Source organism: Diabrotica virgifera, chromosome 2, assembly GCF_917563875.1.
Source record: "Diabrotica virgifera virgifera chromosome 2, PGI_DIABVI_V3a".
In the NCBI taxonomy this organism is placed as follows: domain Eukaryota; kingdom Metazoa; phylum Arthropoda; class Insecta; order Coleoptera; family Chrysomelidae; genus Diabrotica; species Diabrotica virgifera.
The window spans coordinates 71,431,902-71,455,059 of NC_065444.1; the positions used below are offsets into that span (position 1 = coordinate 71,431,902).

Below are 23,158 nucleotides of genomic sequence, written 5' to 3' on the forward strand. Positions count from 1 at the left end.
CGTTGCCCTAGGAATTAGAATGACACATTTGACAAGATCAATTTACACAACTTGAAAAATGCGATTTTCGGTTATAAGAGTTCTACCAGTTTTTTTTTGACGCGAAGTGTACGAGTATATTAGTATATCTTGAAAACACAAGCTTATTGTATATTTATTTAATGATGAACCCAAGAGAACCTCAGAAATGCCAGAAAAGCTTAGGACTGGTGAGAATGATGGTTAGGAACACTGTAAATAGGAGTAAATGGAAGAAAGCTTTCAAAGACAGTTCACAGTCAAAAGGCTTAAAACAAGAGGATCCACTATCAATGAATTTATTCAACCTCGTATTAGAACAAATCATAAGAAGATCCAATATAAGCACACACAGGACTTTTTTCAATAGCAAGAAGACCCTTGGGTCAGACAAGGAGACAATATTTCCAATTTATTCAGCATTTGCTTGGTTTGCAAGTAATAGAAACCACGAAAAATTTAAGTAATATCCTTTATAAAAAGTACAGGTATAATTTATTGAAATTCCCTAAAAAGGCTACATCACATATGCAGAACTAGTTTTCGATCTGATTAGAGCTGAACCTAAAATAAGTATAACCTAATAAGTTAAAGCAAAATTTAAAATGTTGACTAAGGTTGAAAAAACGTTTAGGTTATACTCACAGGATGCTAACATGCTAAGCCACCAAAATTGAAAATATTTGGATAAAAACGCTTTAAAATTATGCAGTCATGGAAACATTAACTAGAATTGTGGTGGTCCAACTCTGAGTCAAATAAAAACAAAAACTGCCTTTATCTTTTTCATCTTTACTCAGATTTGAGTACCTGAAACTGTCTTTCGGTCCTTTTCCTAGACGAAAAGAAGGTAAATACGTGGCCAAAGTGTCCTTTATTTGCTTTCTTCTATATTCGTCGTCTCTTGTGCTTATACAGGGTGTTTCATTGGTAAAGTAACAGACGTTAACTGTAGAGAGAGGATACTTAGGCGGTCTCAAAAATACCATACTTAATGGGTCTTACTCCATTAATAACAAAGATACTGGGTGTTTTATCTATTTTGCCATTTTCTTAATTGGCTCATAACTTTTTCACCACACTGTATATTTATTTTATATTTGGCACGCAAATATCATTTAAGGCGTACAATAAATTAATTTATTTACAATTGTAAAAAATCCAGGTCTGGCTTAAAAAATATTGGAAAAATGTTCCGACCCCAAAACAACACCCTGTACACTAAATTTTTTTAAAATGGATTTTTTAGTTGAAAAGAGGATAAAAACTAAATTCAGTGGTATACTTTGAATTTTCGGCAAAATGATTTTTCTGGTGAAATTTGGAATTTGAATTTTGAAATTAAGTGAATTGCGAGAGCTCTAAGTAGAAAAAAATTGAAATACAGCTTACAACTTGTCAACCACACTGTATATTGATTTTATATTTAACACGCGAATATTCTTTTAGGTGTCCAGTCAATTAATTTAATTACAATTATAAAAAATCCAGGTCCGGATTAAAAAATATTGTATAAATATTCAACCCAAAAAACACCTTGTATATTAATTTTTTTTAAAACGGAATTTGCATTTGAAAAGAGGATGAAAAACAAAATTAGTGGTATACTTTGAATTTTCGGCAAAATGGTTTTTCTGGTAAAAATTTGAATTTGAATTCTGAAATTATGTGAATTGCGAAGCTCCAAGTAAAATAAATTAAAATACGACTTAATTTTAATTAATACCATTATTTAATCTAAATTGGTAAAATATTAACATTTGCACACATAACAATAATTTTTGATGACCCCCGCTGTGGCTCAGTGGTAAGAGCGCCTACCTTTGGATCGAAAGGTCCGAATGGTCGTGAGTTCGAATCTCGCCAGGGTCAGACATTTTTCGTTTATTATAAATTAATAAATGAAAATAGTTTCTGTCCTTGTGGGATCGGTACTCACCGGAGGGACCGCAGACGTTCGGATACAATTAGCGTCTCTTTGCAAAGACAATGACGTCGACTTTGCAATGTAACAAGACACTTACTCAACACACACAGTACACAGTACACATGACGCTATGTACCTAACTACAAAAATTTACCGTACCTACGTATAAAAAAAATAATTTTTGATGGTGGTAATTTTGAATAAGTACTTTAGTTTTGAATAGTGATTATGCTGCAAATTTTCGCTGTTTTGTTATAATTTTTAGCTATTTTGTTGATTAAAGTGATGTATTCTTTATTGACCGTTTATTATTTGTTCATTATTTAAAGATGAATATTCGCCAAAAACTATTTTTCACACATATAAAAAACACTAAAATATTAACATTTTACCAATTTAGATTAAATAATGGTATTAATTAAAATTAAGTCGCATTTTAATTTTTTCTACAAGAGCTCTCGCAATTAATATAATTTCAGAATTCAAATTCAAAATATTACCAGAAAAATCATTTTGTCGAAAATTCAAAGTATACCACTAATTTTGTTTTTCATCCTCTTTTCAAATGCGAAATCCATTTTAAAGAAAATTAATACACAAGGTGTTTTTTTGGGTCGGAATATTTACACAATATTTTTTAAACCGGACCTGGATTTTTTATAATTGTAAATAAATTAATTGATTGGACACCTAAGAGAATATTCGCGTGTTAAATATAAAATCAATATACAGTGAGGTTGACAAGTTGTAAGCTGTATTTCAATTTTTTTCTACTTAGAGCTCTCGCAATTCACTTAATTTCCGAATTCAAATTCAAAATTTCACCAGAAAAATCATTTTGCCGAAAATTCAAATTATACCACTGAATTTGGTTTTTCATCCTCTTTTCAACTGAAAAATCCATTTTAAAAAAATTTAATGTACAGGGTGTTGTTTTGGGGTCGGAACATTTTTCCAATATTTTTTAATCCGGATCTGGATTTTTTACAATTGTAAATAAATTAATTTATTGTACACCTTAAATGATATTTGCGTGAAAAATATAGAATAACTATACAGTGTGGTTAAAAAGTTATGAACCAATTAAGAAAATGGCAAAATAGATAAAACACCCAGTATCTTTGTTATTAATGGAGTAAGATCCATTAAGTATGGTATTTTTGAGATCGCCTAAGTGTCCTCTTTCTACAGTTAATGTATGTTACTTTCCCAATGAAACACCCTGTATATGGTATACAGTCAGCTACAGGAAAACCTTTTTTCTACAACCACTATTCAAAGTGCACTTTTCTGCACGGTTTTATGTTAGCAAACTTGATATTTTCTCACAGTATAAGATATTTGACATTAGTGTGCAGAAAAGTGACGTTTCTGTGCCGCAAAGTGACGTTTCTGTGCCGCAAAGTTCTTTTCTGCACAGTTGACTACCTCATTCTGAGTAACGTTATATTCTGTTTACATCCGTGGACTACCGCATTCTGAGTAACGTTATATTCTGTTTACATCCGTGGTTAAACTTTAGACAAATATATAACCTATAAGACAATTATTATATTTAACTATAGCATAGAAACTAAATTATGGATGTTACAACTGTTTTATTTTACAATTTTATTGTTATTAAACATTTTATAATTATCAAATAACCAATAAGGATTTAGCAACCTGTGCAAGAGACGTCGAATGAAGTAGGTTTTGTGTAAATCCGTGACTGCATAAATATAATGTCAATAATGTGTAATAATTGTTTAAATTTAAACAAATTAAGGCAGTGCATTAATTTTTTAACTGATTTCTGTGCAATTTATTTAGGTATAAGGAATTTAAATTGATTAGTAGGTATTAATTAAATACAGTTTAAAATTTATCACATAGGTACCTATTATAATTAATCGTCGTTTGGAAATTGTGATTTTTATTTTTAGGAAAAACTGTGCTTGTAGAAAAAGTATAGTGTGAAACACGTGCAGAAAGGTAATTTCTCACTCGTTTGAATTGCGGCACTCGCTTGCGCTCGTACCGCAACTTTTCAAACTCGTGAGAAATTAGTACCTTTCTGCACTTGTTGCACAATATACTATTTTCTACGGCCGTGCTAAAAGAGCCACTTTCACGCACGCATTTCGTTTCCGAAAGTTGCACTTTCACGCACGGCGTGCGTGAAAGTAAATTTTCCCGCACGGCGTGCGTGAAATTAAAATACCTTGTAATATGGCATTATAATATATTATAATACATGCAATAAACTAATATTCAGATATTATTTACTAATTTATTTCAAATTTATCTTATTGTGTTCATGTTTTAATGAAATTAGCGCGATAATTCGATGAAATAAAATTATTTTGACATAATATTTAAAAGTCAGATCAGTAGAAAATTGCAATGGTTTTGAATCGTCGTCATGGAAGCCAATATCGTCGTCGTGGTAACCCATTATATTGAAAGTTTGGTTTTGAGAACCTTGCCAAATAATTAATTTGTGTATATTCACTTCTAAATAAAAATTGATATAACTCTATTTTTTATGGCGTTTTTCCAAACGTACGGCTTTAGAAAAGATATTGTTCCTAACTCATGCGGAAAGTGTCTTCCCCGCACCCGACTGCCCGACTCCGCTATCGCGTCGTTCGGGTCAACGGCAGTCTCGTGCGTGAAAGTATCACTTTCCGCACTAGTTAGGAAAATAACTATTTCCTTGTGGATTAGAAACCACGAAGAGGCGTAACCAGAGATTTGGTCTCATTAGAGGTTTTATTTCTACGGAAATAAAACTTCCAATTGTTAATTCCAATTTTCTTTTCCTGGTGGTTTTATATTCTAAGCATTGTAATAAAAATTACTTACCTGGTCTAAATATGAGGTTTTTATTATATGTATCAGCCAGAGCAGATGCTAAATTGTCTCTGCCTGTATTAGGATTGATGGAAAGAAGCCTAAGTACCTCAGATATACTCTGACTAGATATTCTATTAATACTTAAATGCCAAGAAGTAGAACCTGTACCAGTAGATATGCAGATCCCAGAACATTTTAAATTTGTGACTTGTTCAGAATTGTTCAGTCTCATTTTCAGATGAGATACTCTTGCTGATAGTGTCTCGCCCATGAATACCTAAGAAATATTATATGATTAAAATCGCTATTTCTCAAAATGTATAGAAATCTGTATATTCTATTAAAATGTGTGTATTGACCGATGAAAGAATTTTCAAAACAAGTTTTGCTTTAGTTCATATATGTGGCCCTGTTGAGTTTTAGATATTTAATGCCCAGTTTTAATAGATTTTTGCACAAGTAGAGAGAAAATCACCCCAAAGTAAATTATATTTATAGGCAATTTATATACAATAAGGCCAATTTAAGACACCTTAAAGTGAATGAGAACGAGAATAGTAAAATTAATGAAAAACAATGTACTGCCCATCCAAACTCAATTGAAAACGGAAGTCTCGAGTTTACTGGTAATATCTGAGAAACTCATAGGCATACCGAATTGTCCAAATTTAGTTTTTCTAGAATACTAATTTGATGAATATAAGTTACACTCCTTCTCAGAGGCATCCTTCAGTGCGTCACAAGTGGCAGAAAAAAGGTAGGTCCGTGATACATACACATATATAATACTTATTCCAGTTGTTGATAGATGGCACTATAATCGGAAAAAAAGATTTAGGTATTTACCCATTATTTACCTATTACATATCTATACGACTATTGGGACCGTGCAAGTTCGGCAAAGCGACCCCTATTTCTACGCTCTGTACTTTTATTCGCACTTTTAATTATATTGGCCAATTATATTAGTCCTGGTTACTGGATAATTGTCAAGGCCATAGTCCAAAAAATAGTAAGAAGAAAAAATAAGATTTAGGTTATGTTATGAAAACGTGAACAATTGTATGTAGTAAATAAAATTAGTTATTAAAATGCAGTACTGCACTCAAAATACAATTAATTAAATTTACCTTTATATAATAATTGCATATCATATCAATATTGTGGAGCAATATATAATTTTTTTGCTTCAATGACAGAAGGTATGAAATATACGTCAATTTGACAATTTCAATTGACAATATGAATTATTTAAGATAGTTGCAATATTTCTCCGCGACTCGCGCACGGTCGTTTCTCGTTTCCCTTCCAAGTACTTGCACCCCGCGAATAATTTAAAGATCTTCTCAGTCTTGCAGTGTGTCATTAATGATGTAATATATGATTTTAAGAATTTAGAGAATCATAGCATCACATTTTAGTTAAATCTGACAGTTGTTAGAACCGTAATCATAATTTGGTATAAAAACAAATCAATTGTGTTTATTTCATTTATAAAAAGGAACGTTCTTTGATGTGTATAGTCTTATAAATTGTACAGATTATAGTCGTATAGATAATACATAAATCATTTTTTGTTCGATTATAGCGCCATCTATCAACAACTAGAATAAATTTTATAAATGACTTAATTAGTTAGTTGTGGTGTAATGATCAAGGAAATACAGTCAATAATGTGAGATACGCTGACGACACAGTGATATTAGCAGACAATCTTGCAGATCTGCAACGACTGATGGAACGCATTAACCACTACTGCAACAGCTACGGACTTACATTAAACCTCAGAAAAACTAAATGGATGGTAATAACAAAAGATCCACACGCCAGGGATGATTTGGTTGTCAATAACACCGTTATAGAAAGGGTATCCTCCTATAAATACCTTGGAGCTTGCCTGGATCATACAGGCGATCAAACAAAAGAAATAAGAGCAAGAATAGAAATAGCTAGATCAGCATTTAACAAGATGAAAATATTTCTCTGTAGTCGTGACATAAATCTTGATCTGAGAGTGCGTATGCTGCGGTGTTATATCTTCTCTACTTTATTATATGGAGTTGAGTCATGGACCATGAAGATGGGCAGCATTAAAAACATTGAAGCTTTTGAGATGTGGTGTTACCGTAGAATGCTCCGTGTATCTTGGGTGGACCACGTGACGAATGCCGAAATTTTACGTCGGATCGGAAAAGGATGTTGAAGTTGTATTTACTGTTAAAAGAAGAAAGCTTGAATACTTTGGCCATGCTATGAGAGGTGACAAATACTTGCTGCTGAGACTGATCGTCCAGGGTAAAATCAGGGGTAAGAGAAGTATCGGTAGGCGCAGAATATCTTGGTTAAGAAATCTGAGGGAATGGTTCGGCTGCAGTTCCATCGACCTATTTAGGGCGGTCGCCAGTAAAATAAGAATAGCTGTGATGATTTCCAACCTCCGATAGGAGACGGACTTTAAGAAGAAGAAATTACTTAATCACGGGCGTACCATTTTTTCTGTCACTTCCACCTAATGCGTTAGAAAGGAATCGAAAAACTGTGACGCACTGAAAGATGCCTCTGAGAAGGAGCATAACTGGTCTTTACATATTGGTTTGTACATAAAATGATTTCGTGTAAATGGAGTAAAACAAAAATAACAAACTCGTTTCCACACCATCCTGAGGTTTTTTATGCGGTATCTCATGTAGGCCTATTCCACCATATTTATACAAATTAACATAGCTGCTATTACAGAACAGCGAAGAAGTTTATAATTGACGACTTGAAGTAGAAAAGGATGTAAGGGCCAAAAAATATATGACCAAACTAACTCTACTGGATTGAAAATACAGTAGTAGTAACTGAACGCTCTCGTTCTTCTGCCAATCTATCATAAGCTGAAAATTTTTGATTTAATATTTCTAATTTACTTTTTGTTGGAACGCTTTGAGGAATTTCTAGATTTTTATTCCGCACAAATGTTAAAATATACGATTTCTCGTACTGACATTTGGAATTTTATGACGTTGCCGAGAACGACACCGATCGTTATTCATAACAAACTATTACCGAATTCGATGGTATATTTGGTACCAATTGTTATAAGAACCATTTTTAGAACATGTCAGAGCTTCACAGGAGTTCATAGAACATTATTTAGTCATGTCTTCGTGATAGCCCGCTACGACTTTTTAATATTTTTGGCCGATATGAGAAGCGCGTTTTGTACGAATCCGTTTTCATTTACTGCATGTAAAATTATTACGCGTGTTCCCCTCAAACAAGGTGCTTTCAATGTTCAATTTTTAGAATTATCCACCCATCCTTTTTTAACTACGTCATGAGTATGGTAGTAACATTTAACTAGTATAGGGAATAAAGTAAACCTGCATACAGGCTAGTGTTGAGTGACATCCAAAAGTTGTATTTCACCACAGGATGTTTTAAACTTAAATGATAGCATATATCTTTATGTTTTTCCTCAAATAATGTGTATAAATTTTGCAACATACAGAACTCTGAATCATCATCATCAGTGGCGTCACAGCTCTTTATGAGCCAACAATCCTCAATTCGCCCCTGTCTCTGGTAACTCTTCTCCATGCTCTAATTTCAATAGATTTTAAATCAGTTTCTATGTTGTCTTGGTACCTAATTCTCAGTCTTCCTCTTGCTCGTTGTCTTATCGGCCCTCTTCGGTCAAAAACTTTTCTGACTACGGCATCTTCCTCTCGTCTGGTTACTTGTCCTATCCATCTAAGGCGTGCTACCTTAATGAATTTCACAACGTCAGGTTCTCCAAAACTTCTATACAACTTAAAGTTGTAACGCCTGCGCCACAAACCTTGTTCTTTTATCCCTCCATATATTCTTATTAGGATTTTTCGCTTTTTAGTCCGTTCTTTAACGGTAAAATATTGCAAAACCTCTAAATTTTAAAGAACCGCTTGGATTGACATGAAATTTGGCATACACATAGCTAACAAGTCAAAGAAAAAAAGTGATATTGTGCCGATATGTGCTTTTGCCCTGGGGGTGGTTTTCACCCCCTCTTGGGGGTGAAAAAATATTCGTCCAAAGAAAGTCAGGAAATGGATAAACTGGCTAATTTTAAGTAACTTTCGTTCTATAGAGTTTTTTCACTAAGTCAATACTTTTCGACTTATTTGGCAGTGAATACGTTCATTTTTTTAACAAAATAACCACGCTTTTAGATGGTTTCTCGCAAATAATTCAAATAGTATGTATTTTGTCGAAAAAACATTCTTATCAAAAATATGGCCTGTAAAAAATTTAAAAAAATGGTGTATAAATCACGTCTCTACACCTAGTAGAAGCAGAGTTATAGCTAATGAAAAATAGGTCCATATTCGTCAAATTCCAAATGGAATACTTTACCGTGAAATAACCAAAATGAAGCGCATTTCGGGGAAAGCTCATTACAACTTATTTAAAGTGTTTAAAAAAAGCTTCATTTTTGTTTTATAAAAAAAATATCTAGCATCAAAATTAAACAAGTTACGCTCAAAATAAAATTAGTCCCTTTTGGTTTTGGTAAAAAAAAATCGAGAAAATCACCCCCCAATTAGTATCTTAAATGAACTTAATCGTTACGACTTCACAAGTTTCTTGACCCGTGTATATATTGTTTATATGATCTGTAAGTTTCATCGGTTCAAAGTCCTTATTATTGAAAGGGCTGTAGTTAAAATTAGTTGAACGAGTCACTGATCACGAATGCATGCAAATTTAGAAACACCAAATCTTAATCAATTTTTGTCTAACAGAAAAACAAAAAAATACATGATATTCAGAAAAGCAAATCTGACTTTTTTTGTTTTCCGAGATTTTTGGTATCTCTGACAATTTTTAAGTTATTTAGAAAAATCATATTTTTCAAAATTTATATTTTTAAAAATTTTACTTTGAAACCAAATTTTTTCAAAAATAAGCACTTTAAATCGATCAAACTTACAGATCATATAAACACAACATAAGTAAAATAATTTGTGGAGCGGTAACGATTAATTTAATATAAGTTGCTAATTAGGGGGTGGTCTTCCCGATTTTTTTTTGCAAAAGCAAAAGGGACCAACTTTATTTTGAGCGTAACTTGCTTAAATTATGATAGAAACTTTTTGTAAAAACAGAAATAAAGCTTTTCTTAAACATTTTAAAAAAGTTATAATAGGTTTTCCCCAAAAAGTGCTTAATTTTTTTAATATTTCACGTCGAAATATTCTATTTGAAATTTGGTGAATATGAATCTATTTTTCATTGGCTATAACTCTGGTTCTACGAGATCCGGAGACCTAACGCGTACACCATCTTTTTTACTTTTTTATATGCTATATTTTTGCTTAGAACGTTTTTTTCGACAAAGTACTTACTTTTTGAGTTATTTGCGAGAAACCGTCTAAAAATGTGGTTATTTTGTTGAAAAATGAACATATTCACTTGCAAATAACTCGAAAAGGGTTGACTTGGCGAAAAAGCTCTATAGAACAAAAGTTACTTAAAATTAGTCAGTTTATCCATTTCCGGACTTAGTTTGGACATATACTTTTTCACCCCCAAGAGGGGGTGAAAGTCACCCCCAGGGCAAAAGCACACATCGGCACAATATCACTTTTTTTCTTTGACATGTAAGCTATATGTACGCCAAATTTCATGTCAATCCAAGCGGTTCTTTAAAATTTAGAGCAAAAACCGTGAAAGAATGAACTATTTGAACAGAACTCTGAATGATGTGAATTATTCTGGGATAATTTTTCTTCTATTTGTCCAAAAAGTTCAAGATTCCAAGGTTGGGTTAGAAATGCAAAAATTGCTTATAGCCCAGTAAATGAACGGGAAATTCGGCAATACCGTGTAATTTTCAGGGGCAACTCCGAATTGCATGAAAATTTGGATTTAGGTTCTACTTACCCTCCTCCACTTCAAAGTTGAAATTGTGCCGTTGGTTGCTTTTACTTGGGGGGTGACAGTCACCCCTTCTCGGGGGTGAAAAACATACGTTCAAGATAAGACCGGAAATGGATAAATTGACTGATTTTAAGCAACTTTTGTTCCATAGAGTTTTTTACTTAAGTCAATACTTTTTTAAGTTATTTGCCATTGAAAATGTTGATTTTTCGACAAAAAAATTACGTTTTCAGACGGTTTTTTGCAAATAACTCAAAAAGTAAATATTTTATCGAAAAAATATTCTCAGCAAAAGTATAGCTTATAAAAAACCCAAAAAAAAATGGTGTATCAGTAAAGTATATCAATCAAATAAAAACAAAGTTGTAGCTCATGAAACATACGCTCTTATTCGTCTAATTCCAAATCGAATATTTCAAGGTGAAATCACCAAAAAATTAAGCATTTTTCGAGAAAAACCCATTTAAACTTTTTTAAAATGTTTATAAAAAGCTTTGTTTTAATTGTTAACAAAAGTTTTAGCATTAAAATAAGCGAGTTACGCTCAAAATAAAGTTGGCCCTTTTTTTTTAATCATGAAAATCTCGCCGTGTTTAGCTCCCCAAATGAAATTAATCGCTACCGCATTACAAACAATTTACTTACCTATCTATTTTTTTTATATGATCTATCAGTCTCACCAGTTTAAAGCGTTTATTTTTGAAAGGGTTATAATTGAGAAAGCTTGAATGGGTCACTAATCACGGGTGTATGCAAATTTTGAACAGCCATATCTTAACCAATTTTTGTCTTACGGGGAAACAAAATGAAACTAGCATATTTATAATAGCAAAACCTACATTTTTTTACTATTTAAGATTTTTCTTATCACTAATACTTTTTTAGTTATTTTGAAAAAATGAAATTTTTCAAAAATTTTTAGAATTTTTTTTTACTATAAAACCAAATGTTTTCAAAAATAAGCACTTCAAACCAATCAAACTTACAGATCATATAAACAATACACATGCAGTTAAAATATATGGTAAAGCCAAACGATTAATTTCATTTAGGGTGCTAAATAGAGGGAGGTTTCACGATTTTTTTTACCAAAAAAAGGGGGCCAACTTTTTTTTCAGTGTAACTCGTTTATTTTTGATGCTGAAAACTTTTGTAAAAAACAAATAATAAGCTTTTTTTCGATACTTTAAAAATGTTAATAAGGTTTTCCCGAAAAAGGCTTCTTTCTTCGGTGATTTCGCGTTGAATTATTCGATTTGGAATTAGACGAATAAGAACGTATTTTTCATTAGCTACAACTTTGCTTCTACTCAATTTGTAGACTTTACTGTTCCACCATTTTTTTCGTTTTTTTATAGGCTACACTTTTGCTAAAAATATTTTTTTCGATAAAATATTTACTTTTTGAGTTATTTGGGAAAAACGATCTGAAAACGTAGTTTATTTGTAGAAAAATCAATATTTTAAATCGCGAATAACTCGAAAAGTATTGACTTACGTAAAAAACTTTATAGAACAAAAAGCAACCAACGGCACAAATTCAACTTTGAAGTGGAGGGTAAGTAGAACCTAAATCCAAATTTTCATGCAATTCGGAGTTGCCCCTGGAAATTACACTCCAAAACGGTCATTTATTGGGCTATTAGCCCATTCGCTGCCGATCTATACCCATTCGCTATCGAGCCCATAACGGCACCTAACTGAAGTTACCGTATCACTCGCTGGCGCGTGAAAGGCACCTGACTGAAGTAACCCGGCAGCAAATGGGTTAAGATCAAAATTTGTTTGTTGTTTAACACTTTAAGGTCAACTTAATGTTTACAATGAAGATTATACATCAAAACAGTGTGCACTTAAAAGTCACCTTACCTCATTCAGTGATAAAACTGGTAAGACATTTTTACCAGAATGGCTTTTCAAAGAAGGGAGGCAATGTCCGTCAACATGATGCAAGCTTTGGGGAAATAAACAATATTTTTCTTCAACTTCCAATGTTATCCTGATTCTAGTACGCATCAACCAATGAAATTTACCCTAAAATAAAGAAACATGTAATAATGTCAAATAATCGTGTAAGGTTCTGGTTCCCTTTAGGTCACATATTTTTGATTTCTGAGAATTTATAAGCATATAGAGGGTGTTTCTGAGGCTCTTTAACCTTTAACTACAGGCTACGCTACAGTGTACTCATGACACCACTGACACCAGTCGCACTAAATTGGCCACCGTGTAAGCACTGGTTGAGCATGTGCCCCTCTGCCTAACCTACCTCTGATGTGTCAGCTATAAGCTTCGACAGTTCTAAATTGATTACTGCCGAGATAGACTGATGATTGAGAAAAAATTTAACACCAGTAGTACACCCAGCATCTAGTTATCTAGGTAAATTTTGTGAGATTTAAATTAAATTTATCTACTAAAAATGGTGTTATTAATGTATAGCGACTATGTAACAAAAGCTAGACATTTTGCAAACTTTAGTTCTATATAGTTTTTTTTCCAAGAAGGCTATTTTTAGAAAAAAAAAGAAGTGTTAGTTTTTTTGTTCTTACATTTGTTGCTAATCGTTATATTTTTGTTATGTGCTATTTTTTATGTTAAGACATTTTGTAAATAAGTAGGTAGGTACCTACATTTATTTTGTACAATAAATGTATTGAAAATACCTAGTTGTGACTTTTATTTGCGTTTTTAGGCGTTGGTGTACCTACAGATAAGAAATAAGAATACGCATTGCCGCCTTCTATAAGCTAAAGAAAATTCTTATTAAGAGAAAATTGCTGTATGGCATGGAGAGCTGGACCCTTGCAGAGACACTGATGGAAAAATTGGAGGTCCTTTGAGACGTGAATCTATCGACGGGTATTACGGATCAGTTGGGTTGATCGAATAAAAAATGAAACAGTCTTAAATCGAATGAATAAGAGCACAGAAATAACAAAAACAATAACAATTCGAAAGTTATAATACACTAAGCGCCAAAATTAACGCACCACCTTAAAAATGGGACATATTTAATGTCTGATATTTCCTAAACCTGTTGTCCGATTTTAGTGATTTTTTAAATATTTTATAGCTTTATTCTTCAGGAACATCGATGTAATAATATTGTTGCTAAACAGATAAGTGTCATTGTATACCGGGTGTAACAATGATAGTGTGTTTTTTCCTCAAAGTTTGGAACACCCTGTGGAATATTCTAGCTTATATGAAATATTGAAATTAAAACTCAACTGGAACCTTAGGATATCTTAACATTTTGCTTTTTGATTCATTCGCTTATGTTGGATAATAAAAAAGTTAGGTACTTTAACAACTAGCAACGTTTTTCATCAATACAGGGTGTTTCTAAATAAGTGCGACAAACTTTGAGGGGTAATTCTGCATGCAAAAATAATGACCGTTTACTTTATAAACATGTTTCCGCAAATGCTTCGTTTCCTAGATACGGGATGATAAAATCTTTCTTACAAACTGACGATTTATTTATTGCTCTAAAACCGGTTGTGATATGCAAATGAAATTTAGTGGGTTTTAAGAGGTAGTTATTGCGCATTTTTTGACATACAACTAAGAATTTTATATTCACCATTGGCGTGCAGACGGGTCATATTACCCGTATGCACGCCAATGGTGAATATAAAATTCTTAATTGTATGCCAAAAAATGCCCAATAACTACCTCTTAAAACCTACCAAATTTCATTTGCATATCTCAACCGGTTTTAGAGCAATAAATAAATCGTCAGTTTGTACGAAAAAATTCAACATCCCGTATCTCGGAAACGAAGTATTTGCGGACATATGTTTATAAAGCAAACGGTCATTATTTTTCATGGAGAATTACCCCTTAAAGTTTGCCGCACTTATTTAGAAACACCCTGTATTGATGAAAAACGTTGCTAGTTGTTAAGGTACCTAACTTTTTTATTATCCAACATAAGCGAATGAATCAAAAAGCAAAATGTTAAGATAACCTAAGGTTCCAGCTGAGTTTTAATTTCAATATTTTATATACGCTAGAATATTCCACAGGGTGTTCCAAACTTTGAGGAAAAAACACACTATCATTGTTACACCCGGTATACAATGACACTTATCTGTTTAGCAACAATATTATTACATAGATATTCTTGAAGAATAAAGCTATAACCTATTAAAAAAATCACTAAAATCGGACAACAGGTTTAGGAAATATGAGACATTAAAAATGTCCCATTTTTAAGGTGGTGCGTTAATTTTGGCGCTTAGTGTATTTTGGACATGAAATGAGACATCCAGAGAGGTATAACCTTCTACACCTCATAATACAGGGCAAGATCGCCGGAATAAGATGCCCAGGCCGAAGAAGAACCTCCTGGCTCCGAAATCTGCAAGGGACCACCGCTAATCTGTTTAGAGCTGCCGTAAACAAAGTTATTATTGCCAATATGATCGCCAATGTTCAATAATCGGACAGGATACCGAAAGAAGAAGAAGTACCTACAGAATACACAGCACACATAGTTATGCCCAATAGACGAGCCCCTGTAGTTAAAGATTAAACACGTTTTAAAAAGCTATTTTTGAGGTCACGTGACTTTTCAAAAACCGTAGACTACTTGAAAATTGCTTGAGATAGAGCGATTCTGAGTAATGATAATTAGAACAACTTTAAAATATTTAGTTTTTCGAGGAGACAGTGACACATATCACATATGTGACAGTTGTGACGAGTGTTAAAGATCCACTCTGTCTTGACTTTGAGTGAAGTGCATAGAAGGTTCCACCAAAACCTGTTTGAGTGAGACTAGATAGTATTTTTTTAATGGCATGGACTTTATGTCAATCAGCCAGTCACAACATGACTACTATATCAAGAAAAATAAATATTTAAAGACTGTAAGTCCATAAAAGTCCATACTTCAAGGTAAAGTGCATGGGAAAAGAGGTCCAGGACGAAGAAGAATATCCTGGCTGCATAACCTGCGAAAATGGTTTAACGTAACCACTACCGGACTTTTCAGGGCAGCAGTCAACAAAGTCAGAATAGCCATGTTAGTGTCCAACATCCGTAACGGATAGGCACCATAAGAAGAAGAAGTCCGTAAAATATCAATAACGAAGAAAAATTAGTTCAGTAGCTGTTGAAATGTAATTTAAGTACTGAAATAAAAAGATTCAGTATCTGCAAGATCAACAGTAGCTGGTTCATATTTAAGCCCATCATCAGAAAACACTAAGTGTTGTCAGGGGCAGAAAGTCAATAAGCTCAGGTACTATAGGCTCGGCATAAGGTGCTTGTGATGCTTTCAGCAGATTTTCCTTGATCCAATAATACTCGTTATTTGGATCACGATTGTCATCACAGACCTGAACTTGTAAGTTTGGTTTCAGTTCATCTTTAGATTCTGATGTCTCAGACTTGTTTAGTTGGCCTCAAAAACAACTTATCGATTCTTAGAAATCGTCAGAAATCAAAAACAGGTGGCTCTCTAAAATAAACAAGTACTGGAATGGTATCTCTACAATAATAATAGTTTTTACAAATTACCTGTTTTAGTTTCCGAATTGTTTCTTCTGGGCTCAATGAACACTTCCTTGGTAAACAAAGATATCCCTCAGACCTGTTTGGATCTGAGTTAAAACCTATCACCGGCTTTTTATTATCTAATACTCTGCTAGCTGCCATTAAAAACGTTCCATCTCCACCAATGGGAATTATAATATCAGCGTTATCTACCTTTTCATTTGTGCAATTTAATCTAAAACATGATATATAAAACTAAATTGTTTACCTATAATTTCAGTCAAATACTCTCACTCATTTTTCTCGATGTTAAGAAAGCTTTTAATAAATTCTGACACACTGGACTGACAAAGAAACTAAGACATCGGCCTGCCCATCCTATCTGTTAGAATAATACACTTGTATCTCTCTGTTCACTCAATCATGGTTATTTACCTCCATAATGGGAATGCCACAACATTCCGTGTTAGCACCAATACTCTACATGTTATATAACAGTGACTTCCCCAACCCAAACAACACAAATACACAAAATGGTATGCACATAGGTATGCTCACAATAGGTGGTGCAGGAGATGGAAAGTAACAGATAATCCAAATAAATCACAAGTAATATTATTTAGATACCCAACCTAAGCTGTCATGCAATATACAATGCTGAAGAGAGAATTGACCCGAAACTCTGGGTGATCAACTCCAACTCCATGACCCGATAGAGTGCCTTGTGTGGTGTACCAGACATCCCAAACGCAAATTGCCCTTCCTCCCAACTAAATTTGTTACCCCCACTCCTCAGCTAACGCACAAGAAGGGGTAACAATGGGGTGTGACCGGCCAGCTATTACCTTGTCAGACAGCGGGATTGGTCGTGGGCCTTAAGACGACCAAAAAACAATAAAGTGTGGGTGCCAGTCGGATCCTCGATGGTACAACCCCTAGGCAACAGTGATCTTACTTCTGAACCGACAAGATGAAGAATGTACCTAAATGATCGAGTGCTATAAATGTTATGCTATCAAACACAAATTCATTGAAATAAATGAAACAACAATATACCACAATAATTAAATATATAGGGTGTCCCGAAAAGATTGGTCATAAATTATACCACCCATTCTGGGGTAAAAAATAGTTTGATTGAACCTAACTTACCTTAGTACAAATGTGCTCATAAAAAAAGTTACAGCTCTTTGAAGTTACAAAATGAAAATCGATTTTTTTCAATATATCGAAAACTTTTAGAGATTTTTTATTGAAAATGGATATGTATCATTCTTATGGCAGGAACATGTTAAAACAAAATTATAGTGAAATTTTTCCACCCCATAAAAATTTTATGGGGGTTTTGTTCTTTAAACCCCCCCAAACTTTTGTGTACGTTCCAATTAATTCATTATTGTGGTACCATTAGTTAAACACAATATTTTTAAAACTTTTTTGTCTCTTATTATTTTTTCGATAAGCCAGTTTTTATCGAGATGCGGGTTCTTTTTTAATATATTTACATAAAAATTTTATGGGGGTTTTGTTCCTTTAAACCCCCCGAATGTTTGTGTACGTTCCAATTAAACTATTATTGTGATACCATTAGTTAAACACAGTATTTTTAAAACTTTTTTGCCTCTTAGTCTTTTTTTGATAAGTCACCTTTTATCGAGATGTGGCTTCTTTTTCAAAATAGACCTAAAAATGTAAGTTATAAATACATTTTCAGATTATTAACAAGTCTCTATAATCGTACTTAACCATATACAAATATGTGGTGGATTTGACAAATATTCAAAATATCTCGATAAACACTGGCTTATCGAAAAAGGTACTAAGAGGCAAAAAAGTTTTAAAAATATTGTGTTTAACTAATGGTGCCACAATAATAATTTAATTGGAACGTACACAAAAGTTTGGGGGGGTTTAAAAGAACAAAACCCTGATAAAATTTGTATGGGGTGCACAAATTTCACTTTAATTTTTTTTTAAGATGTTGCTGCGATAAGAATGCCACATGTCTCTTTTCAATAAAAAATCTCTAAGAGTTTTCGATATATGAAAAAAAAAACGATTTTCATTTTGTAACTTCAAAGGGCTGTAACTTTTTTTGTGTGCACTATTATATATAGGTAAGTGAGGTTCAATCAACCTATTTTTGACCCCAGAATCTGTGGTATAATTTATGACCAATCTTTTCGGGACACCCTGTATATTATTACCTAAAGAAAACAAAAAAATAATAATTGTTTAACTAAGAAAGTATATGGTTGACTCTCTTATGTTGCATTTATCTATGAAAGAAATTATAACACAAACAGTTAAATCAAATAAGTACACACATCAAAATAATCTAGGGGACACCCATATTAACAGCTTTTAAATCAATGTTAGCTGCAAATATAAAAAGAAATTTGTGATTTTAATATTTTTTGTTGTTTTTTCGATTATTGTACCAACTTGGATGGTAATGCTAACAAGAATGGCTATAAAAAATAAAACAAAACTTCAGAATGCGTTTTTGTCTATAAGATAAGAACTAATATTTCTTTATTGGTACTTGATTTTCGATGTCTATTTGGATTTTTATTTAGTTCTGCAATTGCCAATAATAGAGAGACATCATTTAAATAGCGAAATCCAGTGGCGTGCTATCAGTATGCTTAGACCTGGCAGAAGTCAAAGAGACGTTGTTGAGGCTCTCTACAAGAACAGTAATGTCATTAATTGTTTGTGGTTAAGGTTTCATGAAACTGGTGATGTTGCTGAACGTCATACAGGCCATACAAGGATAACCAACCAGATTGAGGACAGTTTTCTTAGGTTGCAGTATTTGGAAGATCTCACTATAGGTAACTGCACCACAATTACAAATGAGGCTGCAAGGGACCCATCAGCTGGCCTTAAATTGTCAAACTATTAAAAAGAAACTGCATAAAGTAGGTTTAGATGCATGTAGACCTCTGAGAGTGCGTGTGTTATCCACAGGAAATCGTGCTCATCGACTTCAGTGGGCACAAGAAAACGCAAATTGGGTTAGATGTAAGTGATCCTCTACTTTGTTCACAGGTGAGTCTCGATTTGGATTTGCACCAGATACGAGACGGACAAGAATTTGGAGACAATCTGGCAATGCTAAACGATTAGTCACCGTCTAGGGGTTCATAGACAGCAAAGCAGCAGTATAGTGATACGGGGTGGCATTTCTCTTGGTGGAAGAAGCAGTCTCATTTATCTGGAACGGTTTTTAGATGCAAGAGACTACTGCGATATTATTCTCGAACCTATTGTTATACGTTTTGCATAAAAAGCTGGTTCCCAATTTCAATTAATGCATCACCATGCGCGTCCACCTACTGCCAGGGTCTTGCAAACATTCTTCGAAAATAACGAAATTGAGGTTTTATCATGGCATGTACAATCGCCAGATTTAAACTCAATTGAGCATGTATGGGACATATTGGGCAGATGCATTTTACAACAAAATATTGCGTTCAAAACAAAACAGCAACTGTTTGAGGGCCTTTAAATGGTGTGGAGCAGAATACCGCAGAAAGACACTGACCATCTGATCATGAGTTAGTCTAACAGATGTAGGGCAGTAATCAACAACCATGGAGGTCATACACTGTATTAACTTAACCTACAGACTACTTTGTTAGGAGTTGAGGGGCCAAATTACTTTATTTATTTATTTATGTTAGCATTTTTTGACTTATGGAGTTTTGTCTTAATTTTTTAAGAGCTATTGCGATAATTTTAAGAAAAAATGTTTATTTTATATTCGGGACACTTCTTGTTTATAACTTATTTTTTAAATATTTGAAATAAATTATTTAAAATACTTCTCTGTAATCTCGAATTTTGTTTTTGTCCCCTAGATTATTTTGATGTGTTTATGTAGTAAATTAATAAAAAAAAATCAATTAAATAGACCTATGCACATGGGCATAAGTAGTTGTGTCTTTAAAATCATAAATAAGAAATTCGAGCTAGACCTTTTTCCCATTACACATAGAAAGAACAATTACTCAAAATAAAACCGCAATTCAGACTATTTCGACGTTCTCCTATAATTATTGGTCTCTTCTGATCCAAATAATTGAAAAAGGGTTTGGTCCAACCACATTGACTACCCTTCTAGGTATGCTACGGTCTTTAAAACCACCAATCTGGCGAAGAGAAGACCTATTTTCCGAGTGATGTACACAATATAAAAGACCATGCTTTCCACTTCCAACAAATTCGTTTGTTCTGTCAAAAGTGTCAAACTCCAATGACGTTGCCAAGCATATATGTAGAACAGTCCATCCACAGCATTCTCACATCTTAACTGGGACATAAAGTACCGGCCCTACACAGTACAATTCCTATTTATACTAAAATACCCTACAAATATTTCCAACGTTACGAAGATAAGGAAAATCATGGAAAAACACACTCCGTGAGAATTCCTTTAGTGAAACAATCATCATGAACAAACACAATATAACAACAATGTATTGGTACTTCATGACACCTGCGTTTTGGATTTTTGACCTCAAGGTGACACCATAGGTACGAAATAATTAATTATTAATTGACAAATATCAATATTGCGATGGGTATGGGTATACAGGGTGAAGTGTTGTAGTACGATTTTGAAACGTAACAAATTGCTGACGCAATTAGTTACCCAGCCAGCAACAAACTACCTATTTGTGGAGATTACATAGATATCCTGGAGGCAACTCCACTTTTTTACTGCACCCTTATTAGATAAATAGTACATTTCAAGCTCTGCCACAGATAGGGAGAGGTCGGTTTTCTGTGGTTTCCCAATCTCATTACACAATTACACCTATCCATAGGGAGGTTACAGCCACAGCTGGCCTCAACGCATTTTATTCATTAATTTTCATAATTCACAATTCATAAATTCACTTCTGTATATTCTGAAAAGAACCGTTTCAACAACAGCCATTTCTCCTCTGACCTAACTCTAAAAACTTGCTCCGCAGCAGGTAAAATCCAGTCCACCAAATTGATATCGATACAATTAGTGACCAATAATGACCCCTTTGTCAACATCCAACAAAATAAACAACATCCTGAACAGGTGATGGACATCTAAACGAAATCCAGTCCATGCAAAGCCAAACACAGCAAACAGATCGATAATGCGCTATTATAGCTAAGCTATGATTTCATTGCATATATAAGATGATACAAAAATATAGTGATTAATAATATTAACATTCATTAAAGTTTTACGGATACTGATTGTTGACTTACCTATTTACAATTTCTACTTCTGTTCCTGATGCTAAAATAATGTTCTTCAAATTTTCTTCAAATTCTTTATGAAGATGGTGAAAACCAACAAGTTTTTCATAATTGGATCCTCGTTTTCTCAGTAAACTTTCCAAACCCTTCTCTGAAAGGCCTTTATGTTTCGTTCTTTCAAATTCATATCTAGATAATTTAGAAACAATCAATGCTTTTTCTAGTTTTAATGGTTGAGCATCATTGCAAAAGTTTTTAGTTAAAACATTTAAACTGTTTGCTAAACCTGAAATAATTATTGAATGAACAAAATGTACATACAAATTTAAAAAAATATTTTTAAAATTCTAGTGGAATTAATTTTGTAATGTTGGTATATTGACAAGTTCAAGACTGGTAGTGTATATCCATCCAACTCTCCGGCGAAATATTTCCATAAAAGGCTAATGTGTAATGAAATTGTGAAAAACATGAAAGTAAAGATAATCACTACTGCAGATTACATTAATAGATTATTCAATAAATAATCTTGAAGTAAATTTACTCAAAAGGCATAGTTTTAGTATTGGGTAAAATTAAAATATTTATTTCTATGTAATTTTGGTTTCGTATTCACTACCGTAAATGTCAAAATTGTTATGTTCATTTTGAAGTTAAAAAATTTTGAATGGTAAATTTTTTTCGCGGTTTTTCTTTTTTTACGTGTTAAAAGTACAACGAGTTGCTAACAATAACATGATAATTGTTTAATGTTACATAATAAAGCTGTAATTACGGAATACCAGACAAACTAAAGAACCACTTGAGAATGAGTGGTAACTGTCAAGTATTATTTTATAGTTTTAACTCGCAATAAATACCAAACTCACCTGAAAATATGCTTTTAGTTAAAGTAGTTGGGGTATACATCGAAATAATATAACTTAAAACCAAATAACTCTAATAGAACAGCCGAATTTTTACTATCATATGCTTGAAGGTTAGAACACTTACACTGCACTTTGAACTCCACAAAAAAATTATCAGTAAGTTTAAGAATTTCCCAATATTTGTTTATGCATATCTTTAATCAAAGTTGTGACCTATTTCAGCAACACACTTATTAGTTGCTTGGAAATATTATACCTAGAGAATATTGCATTAGCTTTTCTGACAAAGTTGTCAAGACATAACCTAATAAAGTTTAATCTGAAACCGAAGCGGGAAAAATAAACCGGTGGTTGTTGAAAATCGGTTTTAGTCCATTTACTCACGGTATTTGCTCCGAATTTTAAGGAACTGCTTGGATTGAGATGAAAGGGCCTAGCCGGTTAAGATGATGAAAAGTGTCCCCAACTCGATTCGAATTCCATGTAGGTCACTGCTTAGCATATTAGTGAAATTCACTTTCTGAAATTTTTAGCCCCCTAGGTGGTCATGTAACCTACCTAGAGCCTAATTAGGGTTTTTATGTTTTAATTTTTTATCTCAGCCGCATCGAGAACTAGCGAAAAACTTTAAATAAAAAAGTTGTAAGATTTAAAAAGTTATGTCCGAAAAAATTCTTTTGTAATTTTTGACGGGAAATTTAAGTTTTAGAACGATTCAAACGTAAAAAATAACTCAGACATTCGTTTTCACGAAAAAAATATATAACGTGTATTTTTGCAGAAGGTTTCACCCTGAATTTTTTCAAATTTTTAAAATTGGTGAAACGACGCACCTTTATAA

General features: G+C 33.1%; 1 protein-coding gene across 1 annotated transcript in view; it reads right to left on the reverse strand.

Moving 5' to 3' along the window:
- LOC114331128 (NAD kinase 2, mitochondrial) overlaps positions 1-22,623 on the reverse strand; it is a 36,948-nt gene extending 14,325 nt beyond the window's left edge. Inside the window, exons 1-5 of the mRNA XM_050643767.1 lie at positions 22,318-22,623; positions 21,458-21,734; positions 16,223-16,433; positions 12,560-12,724; positions 4,793-5,060 (exon numbers count right to left, since the gene is read on the reverse strand). Coding sequence (XP_050499724.1) covers positions 4,793-5,060; positions 12,560-12,724; positions 16,223-16,433; positions 21,458-21,734; positions 22,318-22,357 — 961 coding nt within the window. The 5' untranslated portion in view covers positions 22,358-22,623. The remainder of the gene's footprint in view (positions 1-4,792; positions 5,061-12,559; positions 12,725-16,222; positions 16,434-21,457; positions 21,735-22,317) is intronic.
- Between the last annotated feature and the right edge of the window lie 535 nt (positions 22,624-23,158).